Source organism: Aptenodytes forsteri, unplaced genomic scaffold (assembly GCF_000699145.1).
Source record: "Aptenodytes forsteri isolate BGI_AS27 unplaced genomic scaffold, ASM69914v1 Scaffold261, whole genome shotgun sequence".
Taxonomy (NCBI): domain Eukaryota; kingdom Metazoa; phylum Chordata; class Aves; order Sphenisciformes; family Spheniscidae; genus Aptenodytes; species Aptenodytes forsteri.
The window spans coordinates 23086-32931 of record NW_008795583.1 but is presented as its reverse complement, the minus strand read 5'-3'; the positions used below and the strand labels follow the sequence as shown (position 1 = coordinate 32931).

The 9846-nt window shown below is 57.2% G+C and overlaps 1 protein-coding gene across 1 annotated transcript in view; it reads right to left on the bottom strand.

The window, feature by feature from the left end:
* Nucleotides 1-895: 895 nt before the first annotated feature.
* The window catches only part of LOC103901423 (uridine-cytidine kinase-like 1), an 11020-nt gene continuing 2069 nt past the window's right edge, over nt 896-9846 (bottom strand). Inside the window, exons 6-12 of the mRNA XM_009282311.2 lie at nt 8539-8637; nt 2287-2380; nt 2122-2184; nt 1772-1894; nt 1587-1694; nt 1343-1499; nt 896-1203 (exon numbers count right to left, since the gene is read on the bottom strand). Of these exons, the coding sequence (XP_009280586.1) occupies nt 1130-1203; nt 1343-1499; nt 1587-1694; nt 1772-1894; nt 2122-2184; nt 2287-2380; nt 8539-8637 (718 nt within the window). The 3' untranslated portion in view covers nt 896-1129. The remainder of the gene's footprint in view (nt 1204-1342; nt 1500-1586; nt 1695-1771; nt 1895-2121; nt 2185-2286; nt 2381-8538; nt 8638-9846) is intronic.

Genomic DNA, 9846 nt, shown 5'->3' with positions numbered 1-9846 from the left:
TGCCCCGGCCCGGGTGGGGGGCGAGAGGCGGGGGGCGGCAGGCAACAGCCCCAGGGGTCGCGCTGCTCCTTTATTGGGGTACAAAACAAAGGCAGCTGGGGCAGCGGGGAGGGGGCAGCGCCCCGGGGCTGGGGGTGCAGCGGAGCCTCTTCAGCCAGCAAAGGGGGGGTACAGGCCAGGCCCTGGACCCCAAGGCAGACAGACCCTGCTCCGGAGGCGTTCCCGCTGCCTCCGAGGGGGACATGAGGCCACTGCTGCCCTTTCAAAGAACCTGAGCAACAAGGGCGGCGGCGGCTGGGCAGACCACGGCCCCACAGCCGAGCCAGCCTCCCTCGCCACCCCTGGGATGCTGGGCACCAAGGAGCCCGCGGGGCCCACCCCTGCGGAGTTGGACAGCCCCGGCTGTCCAGGGGCTGGGATGACAGTGGGAGAGTGTTTGAATATCAAACCCTCCCGCTGGCACGGGGGCCGAAGGCAGCCCCTGCCCTCCCAGCGCTGCCAGCCAGCCCAGAGCCCACGTGGGGCCTGGCCGGGGCAGGGAGGGGATGGAGTGTCAGATAGGTGGGGACAAGGTGGTTCCTTGAGGAGATCCCCAATCCCTGATGTTTTTCAAGTAGCTAGCCTGCCCTGCTGGACAGCCAGGTGGGCAGCTGCTCAAAATAAATACAAATAAATACAGACTCCAGCAAGAGAGCCTGGCCAGTGCCCAGCTAGGGCCTGGAGGAAGCCTTGAAGGGACCGGACCCCGTCCCCCTCCTCCCCAGGGAAGAGGGTGACCGGCCCCTCAGGCACAGGCCCCGGGGAGACCACCTCTCCCTCCCACAGGCACAGCCGCCCTGGGACACAGAGGCAGGTTGTGGAGGGGGAGGAACACCCCCCACCCCCCCCTCCCCCCCTCCCTCCATCCCTCCTCGGAGGGGAGGATCGACCCCGCAAGGGGCCGCTCCTGCAGGGTGGAGGGAGAGGCTGGCAGCAAAGGGCTCATCCTGCGGGGCAGGAGAGCCGGGGGCTGGCAGGACTGTGCTGCGGGTGGGTGGGCACAGGCTGGCAGCTCGGAGCCCCTCCTCAGGGCGGAGGCGGGGGGCCGGCCCCATGGCCAGCCCTGCTGGTGGCCCAGGGGCCAGCCAGCTCAGCAGTCCATGCCATCGCTCTCACACCAGGCAGAGGGGCCGTCAGTGCCGAAGTATCTGTCCCCAAAGTTACCTGAAGGACGAGGGGACAAAGTGAGGCAATGGCAGCACTGGCCCCGTCACAATTCCACCCCCCCAGGGCTCCCACAGTGTGCCCAGAGGGCACCCCACCAGACTGCCAGGGCGATAAACACACCCTTCTCCGCCCTCACCAATGCCTGGGATGATGTGGAATTCCTCGTTGATCCTCTTGTCTACGGCAGTGGTGATGATGTGGACACGGGGAAAGGCGTAGGCCACGGAGTGCACCCCCATCTCTGCCATCAGCAGCGACAGCAGGAAGATCCTGTCCTCCTGCACGTCATGATCCTGCAGCACGCAGAGCTGTGAGAGCCTGGCCAGTGCCAGGAGGGCCACACGCCCCCACCCCACACCTCACTGCCCCCGGCCCCTCACCAGCAGGACGCGCACTGCCATCATGGCCGCGGCTCCCGTGGAGACGGTGCTGTCCATGAGGATGACGTAGTCCTCGCTGATCTCCTTGGGAAGGCGCAGGTAGTGGAGCTAAGGAGGGAAGGAGAGGTGGTCACCCATCCCGCGGTGCTGGGGGGCTCTGGGCCAGGGCAGTGGGCGCCGCTCACCTCAGGCTCCCCCGTGTCGTGGTTGGTCTGGATCAGGATCTTGCCCAGGCGGATGTCCTTGCACACAGCAGTGAGGGCCTGCTCCATGGTCTCCCCTGCTCGCAGGATGGACACGCCTGTGATCTGGGGAAGGGACAAGAACACGTCTGCCTGGTGCTGCGCAAGGGAAGCAGCCGCTCCAGTGAGCTCCTGAGGCTCCAGCACCATGGGAGGGGGGGAACAAGCCCTGCCGAGCAGCTCATCTGCACAGGGACGGATCCCAGGAGCCACCAGTTTTTCCTAGTCAGTGCCAACCCGAGATGGGTCAGCCACGTGCTTGTGGGGAGAAAGGGGCCAGGACAATGTCTCACCCTCTGCCTGTGGAACCGCTTTCCTTCGTACATTGTCCCCTGGGGCGTCTCCACAGTGACCGACTGCAGAAAGGGGAGGAGAAGGGAGTGTGGATGAAGCTGGGCCCCCGCATGGCCCGGGGGCTCAGGAGGGAAGAGACATGGCCCTGAGGGGTGGTTGCTCACCTTCAGTGGCAGAAAGGAAAGGGCATGTTCAATCAACAGCCTCATCAGGCGCTTGGAGTAGAAGATGAATTCGTCCCTTGTCGTGTCCTTGTTCCTGTTGAGGGAGGACACCCACGTGAGACGAGCAGAGTCCCTGCTCCACCCCGCAGACGGCAAACGGGGCTCTAGAGAAAGGCTGGCATGAACAGAGCGCAGTCTGTGGGAACCTGGAAGCTCTTGGGGAGGAGACACAGTCAGTAATCATTGATGTTTCAGGGCTTGCTGAAGACCTAAGGTGCTGTCTAGAAAGGATCACATGGTCAAGAAATGTGTTCAGTTCCCCTGGAAGGGGGACACAAAGCCTGCAGCAGATGACACAGATCAGATAAAGTGAAAGGATGCCACGCGATGCTGCTCAGTCCTCTTCGGGACACGGGACAGTTCAGAGCTGACTCTGCATGGTGGGCTAGCTAGACTAGCAAAGTGAATAAAGCCAACAGCAAAAAGGAGGGATAAGTGAGCATAACATGAGTAGCCTGGTGTAGATGTACATCCTGACCCTGAACAGAGATGAGGCAGGTGCCTGAGAAGCAAGCGTAGAGTTGCAGCATTACTCGCTCCGAGCATGACCTCTAATCGCTGCTGAATCTCTGCTGAGGATTTGCAGGGCTGGAGATTTAGGACATAACTGCTGACTACGTGGAAAGAGCCAGGAGAAAAACAGGGGGGGTGGGAGCCGCAGAACGTCAGGCAGCACCATCAGTTCTTGGCAACAGAAACTCAGGAGCAAGCGGCAAGTGTTTTGCACGGGCCCTGTCAGGGGAACACAAGGTGGAACAGGAGCACACCCAGGACGGTCCACAGCACAGCAGGACAGCTGGCTCCAGGAGCACCTCAACGTGGAAAAGACCAGACTGCACCACGGCCAAGAGTAGCTGGGTTACCTGACATCGGTAATGGGAAAACATCTGACGCGTTCTCAACTCCTCTCCGTTTACGTACCAAGTCAGAGATAAACTACTGCCAGGAACCAGACAGATTTGGAAATACCTGGCATTAGCTCATCACAACACTGAAGTGCTGAGGGCAGCAAGAAACAAAATAAATAAAATAAATAGAAAACAGAATAAAACCACAATGAGATTGTAATTCACAGGAAACCTCCCCTTCTCCCTCAGGAGGAGTAAAGCCAACTGTATGCGCCTGCGTGCTAATCCCAGTGCCAGGGGCAGAGGGGGAAAGAGGTTGGCTTTTCTTATTGGGAGCGTTTTGACCATCAGCACACATCTGTGTTGTAGTCTAACTCGTTCATCATGCACAAAACCTTGCATTTCCTGCAACACACGGTTCTCAAAGCACAGTAACATGAGCGTGTACAGCGCTTCACTTAAGGACAGGCAGAACCGTCCCAGTCCCATGTTACTCAGAGGATATTTTCAGCTGAGCAGAACAGGTCCTCCACCAGCACTGTCAGTGTCAAGTGCCTGAAGGCAAAGTACCTACAGCAAGAGGTTGCTCAGCAGGAAAAGGAGGAGAATCTGCAATTTGTTTGTCATTTAAAACGTGACCATAAAGATCCACCAGTGTCCATCTATACCTCTCTCAGTCTGTGGCTGCTTTGGCAAAAGAGTAAGTAGCAGGTTGTAACGTAAGTGTCATTTTACTGGAGAACCGTCAAGAACAAGCTTCTGGCTCCCTGGCTGAACAATAACCAAGAGGCAGACTGACACCGAAGGACTGTGGTTAACAAGATGCAGCTGAAACCTCTTTTCTCTTCTGTGACCTGTGTTTAAAGCAGTGCAGCCTGTGTACACCCCTGGTATTTTCTGGAGAACGTAAGAAACAAAGGAACCCTACAGACATTTGCCAGTTTCCAGATGGAAGAGGTGGAACTGGCAACAGTCCAGAAGAGGCAGAAGGATATTGAATATTTTTACTCTGTATTTTAAGACATCATCTGCCACTTCTCACACCTCACATCTCACCACGATGACAGACAGCCCAGCCAACAGTGCTCAGGAGAAGGATAAACAGTCACTACCATCCCGAGATATTTTTGCAGACAGACCTGGGTAGCTCGCACCCAAGAGCTCTGCAATTACCAGAAAACCTGACTAACGTGGACAATTCCAACAAGCCAGGGGACAGTGCGGCCCTCCCAGGGACGTCGGAAAATCAGTTCTGGTCTGGGAGAAACAGGCGCCCTTGCCTACAGCTCTTCAGCGTGGGCTGTCAGCACACGTGCTCCCCCACGGGTGGGCTTCACCCACATGCTCACCCACGGTAGCTTCTGAAGCACCGCCCGAGCTCCAGGTGCGCAAGCCCGGCAGCAGCCCTGCCTCCACGGGCAGTCTCTCCCAGCCAGCTGTCCCTGACAAGTCCCACACTGGCCCTGTTGGCCCCGGGGCCACTCTGCCATGGACGGGCACAGTTGGCCATCCCGGCCAGCCTCCGACCTGGGTGGGACAGGCCCGTCGGTGCTCCCGCAGAGGCAAGTTCCTCCGCAGCCTCCGAAAGGCGTCCCGGGGATGGAGGAGTATCCTCGGTCCCTGCACCGTGAAAGCCCCAGCATGCCTCCCTTTTTGGGCAGACACGAAGACAACCAAGAAACTTCTCCTCACCCAGGGGACAAGCAACCGTCGATGATGCAAGGGGGAAGGGGTGCTGCAAGGGAGGGCAGCCCTGACATCCCCCAACAGCAGCGGAGGACCCTCCCCACGGCATGGAGGCACGGCTGGAGCGATCCCGCTCTCTGACTGCTAAGAGCGCTCCCAAAGGGGACACCGCTGTCTGCACACCAGGCCCACTCACCCCTCCATGTAACAGCACGGGCTCGGACCCTCCTGCCATTGCCCAGGCGAAGCCTGAGGGCACGCACTGCTCCAGGCTCTGCCCACCCTCTCAGTGGAGGGGGCAGCCGAACCACGGGCAGCGCGCACACTCCCACAAGCCGGGAGCCCACAGCTGGGCACAGCAGCACTGCAGCCAGCAGCTCCTGAGAACCTCGATCTTCCCTGGCACTCTCAGCAGATGGCAGGAAAGCACCGGCTGGCCTGACAGGGACCAGCAAGCACCTGGCTGGGAGCCTGAACATGGTGTCAGCTTAGCTCACGAACAGGACTGTCTGTAGCTGAAAGCCAGCCATCGCATTCAGGCCCCTGGGAAACTTGAGCATGGACAGGTTTCATGTCTGAACCACCTTCTCTGGCATTGGTAACTGCCCAGCATGCAGGGAGCACCTCACTCTGCCCCTCACTGAAGCACCAACAGCCACAGGCTTCTCAAGGGCAGCTCCAGCGCAGGACAACATGTCCTGCCAGAGCACAAAGTCCAAAGGCTCAGGCCAGAGCAAACTTGCTAAGAGAGGCAGGTGACCCACACCACCCACAGGCTGTGCCGCAGGGGATGTCCCGGAGCCTTTCCACGAGTGTGTGGGTACCAAGATGCAAGCAGTGGAAAGGAACTGCCATTCTCCTGTGGCAGAGAGAGACAGAGATGCTTCAGCGCTGTTGGGGGGCAGAAAGGACTGTTCAGGCCCTGCAGAGTCCTGATGGGTGGCACAAAATGCTCCTATTGACTCTGGCGATCTGGAGCCGATACCGAAGCGTCTTGTAAGTTGGAAGATATGACCCATACCCTTATTACACTGTCCATCTTCAGCCTGATCATGAATAAAATCATTCAGCTACTCTAGTGCAGTACTATTTTTCAGTTTCCGCCTCTCCACAATAACAGAAAATCACTCTGGAAACCACTTCTCCCCGAGATGCCAAGTCTGAATTTGCCATGACTATACTCAGTGAGATGCTCATCTGCTGCCACAACATAATCTTCCAGGAGGGCCCTCAGAGACAGAAGGCTGAAGCACAGAAGAGCCTCCAGTGTTGAACAACAGGGAAACAACGTTGGCCAGCAGCAGCCTGGCAAGCCGAGATCAACAGGCTGTCTCCAAGGGAGCCGCACTGGGAAAGGCAGGATGGAAAAAGGGAGGCTGGAGGGAAATCCTGGTTCACAGCTCTCATACAACCACAGATGCCTGGTTTGGTGTGCCAAGGCACTCCAAAAGGCAGTACTGGTAGGAGCACCAGCACTCCACAAGAGCCGCCACTGCGGAAAGGGGCTGACAGCACCGTGGCAGCCAGAATGAAGACGAGAGATCAGATTTGCCAAGACACAGTAACTTCACACACCGAGGTGCAGGAAGCTTGGCAAAAGGCATGCATTTGATCCCCTGCCAGTCTGGACCTCTCCAGGGAGCCCAGGAGAATGTCAGCAGGCATGCAGCAGCGCCTCTGGAGCAGAGGGAAGCCCAGAGAGTCACGCATGAGGACCATTAACAGTTCCACACCATGCTGAAGTCACGCAGAAGCAAATGAGCACTGCCAAGTATCACCTACAAGCACCAGAAATACAAGCTGCCTTGCTGTTGCTGAATACAGGAACTTTTTACCAGAAGAGTTCCTCAGCTTAGAGATCTTAGTAACAGCACTGCTTGAGCTTTCCTTGCTTTCTTGGGCTGCAGCAGGATTTGAGGGGGTGGCTGACAGGCCAAGTCAACGCCCCTCATAAATGTGGTATTTTTCATTTACCATCTGGAAGAGGCAAAGTCCGCCTTCCCACAGCCCTGCCGCTCACACCAGCCAGCTCCAGAAGCACAGTGCTGCTACAGTAACTCGAGATCAGCGGCGCTGCTGGACTCCAACCACAGCCTGCATGGGTTTGACCCCCTCCCTCCCCGGGGCAGCTGAACAAACTCCTAAGCCTAAGCAGATTAAGGTTATTAGACGCTTGTGGCATAAAGGCGGAGACACAACAGGCCATTCCCAGCAAGGCAAAAGGATGCAGACTTCATGGAGGAAGATGGGAACAGCAGCTACAGATGAGAGAGGATTCAGTGCCCGCCCACAGTGCTGTCCCTTCGGGGCAAGGGCTGGTCAAACCTGGCCCTTGGCACTGCTAACAGATCAGCCAAGGCTCATGTTCGTCTGAGAGCAGCACATACCAGCATCAAGCTGTTGGCTTTCCCGAGGGAACAGGAGGAGCCCTAGGTAAAAAGTCCGTGCCAGAGCCTGTGAACAGGAAGGCTAGAGGCGGGGCAGGCTGCCACACAAAGACTTGCATTCTTCTCTCCCTGCATAACCCAGGGTAAGGGAAAACTGCTCCTTTGCAAGCAAACAACATTCAGCCTCTGGAGGTGCTGTTCCCCCAGGATCTCCCTTCGACCTTCATCTACCACTGAGCGCACAGACAGCAGATGAGCTAGAAAAATCGTCTCAGGCCATGAAGAAGCCACTGCCAGAGCACTGCAGCAAGACGACGCTGGAGGGACATGGTCCTATCTGCTCCAAAGTTCCCTTAGCTGGACCTGAACACAGAGCTACTAGAAGTCCACAGCCTAGGCATGAGGTACGTGGGCTTCAAACACTGGCACAGGTCCCTGCCCAGTGCACGTAAGGTGCCACATCACCTGGCGAGGCACATCACCTGGCTTTTACTGTTGTGATCCACCTTTGGAGCCTGCGCTTCAACAGGGAGGAGTCACAGGAGGAGCCTGGAAAAGGAACACCTTGCTTCCTACAAGGAGGTGCACAGCCTGCATGCGGTCATGAGGTTACATTCTCCAAACCAACACATGGGCGCCGGTAGCCAGCCATAGTGTGAGCAGGCGCAGGAGAAGAGTCCTGCTGAGCTCAGCATCCCCTTTCTGTTTTATAACCCAGTGACAGAAATGCAGACAGAGGCTGCAAGCTTCTGCAACCGCAGTAACAAGGAACGTCTTAGTAGTCTCACAGGATTCGGCTCTTGACCCTACACTAATGCTACTGTCACCTGGAAAAAAGGAGCATCGGTGGGGAATGAAAAGATCAAGTGAGCGGCAAAGTCATGGAAGCAGCAGCCTGGGTCCCTTCTGTAAGCTGGCTCTAAAACCAAGTGCCTCAGGAGAAGGGCAGCAAGGGCACCTCACCCCGTGCCACCAGCCACTAGGCCTGTACTCCAGCTAGGAAAGAGCTAACCAGTCTCCTCTCATCGTAAGAAAAACCTGCCCGTGGCTCAGAAGTCACCCCAGGGCAGATGCGCCAAGGTCTTGTCACCAAAAAAGTGTCCACAGGCCAGAGCCAGCTCTGTTCAGCAGTTCTGCTCCAAGAAAACACCTATATCTGAAGCTCTAAAGGCAGAGGAGAAAAAACTCACACCAGGTTTTGTAGTGTGATCCTACAGAACAGCCCTTCTGTGAGGGACACAGAAGAAATCCTGAAGGAGGCAGGGACCTACCTGATGATGGTGTGCATGCCTCGCACCTGCGGCGTGTTCTCCAGGACACTCAGCGTCTTTGGCAGGGGCTGCCCTTGGTGGGCAGAGGCCAGAGCTGCCCTGCAACAAGGAAGCAGTGATCAGAGCTGCACAGCACATGCACACAGAGTCACTGTGCTGGACCCCCTCAGAGTAGGGCACGGCCCCCGACCGAAGGAAGACTCCTCCCAGAGAACCTACTGCACAGGCTGGACACCAGAAAGCGCTTGGCCTTCCCGCTCTGATCTCTAGGAAAGCCCCACATCTGATACCAGGTATGAGATTCCAACGCAGTACCAGCCCGCAAAACTGGGGCAAACCTCCCCTGACCACAAATCCAGCTGTCAGCAGCCTCCGCACACACGAGCCTCTGCCAGCACCTGGGGAGCGGGAGCAGCTGCTCTGCACAAGCAAGACCTTGCTACGTATCCTGGGACAGGGCTGCCTGGGCTGCACTGAGGTACGAGGACTCTCCTACTGAGGCTGCCTACACAGTGTCCCAGAGAACAGGGAGGACTGTCCAGGGCACTTCTCCCATAGAAGGGAGCAGCCTGGAGCACTCCAACATTCAGGGCAGGAACCATGCTCCAGAAAGGGACAGGAGCAGCGCAGGGAGCCAGTCACACAAGTCAAGCATAGCTGCTGTGGGATGGGTTACACAGGAGCCTGCAGCCACAGCGAGACACCCCCCAAGAAACTGCACGCAGAGCGGCCATGCTCAGGCATCTCAGCAAAGCCGTGGCCAGCAGGGACAGAGAAGAATCATAGAATCACAGAATCATTAAGGTTGGAAGAGACCTCTAAGATCATCGAGTCCAACTGTTGACCCAACACCACCATGCCCACTAAACCATGTCCCTAAGTGCCGCATCTACTCGTCTTTTAAATACTTCCAGGGATGGGGACTCAACCACTTCCCCGGGCAGCCTGGTCCAATGTTTCACCACTCTTTCAGTAAAGACATTTTTCCTCATGTCCAATCTAAACCTCCCCTGGCACAATTTGAGGCCATTTCCTCTCGTCCTATCACTAGTTACTTGGGAGAAGAGACCGACCCCACCTCGCTACAACCTCCTTTCAGGTAGTTGTAGAGAGCGATGAGGTCTCCCCTCAGCCTCCTTTTCTCCAGGCTAAACAACCCCAGCTCCCTCAGCCGCTCCTCATAAGACTTGTTCTCCAGACCCCTCACCAGCCTCGTTGCCCTTCTCTGGACACGCTCCAGCACCTCAATGTCCTTCTTGTAGTGAGGGGCCCAAAACTGAACACAGTATTCGAGGTGCAGCCTCACCA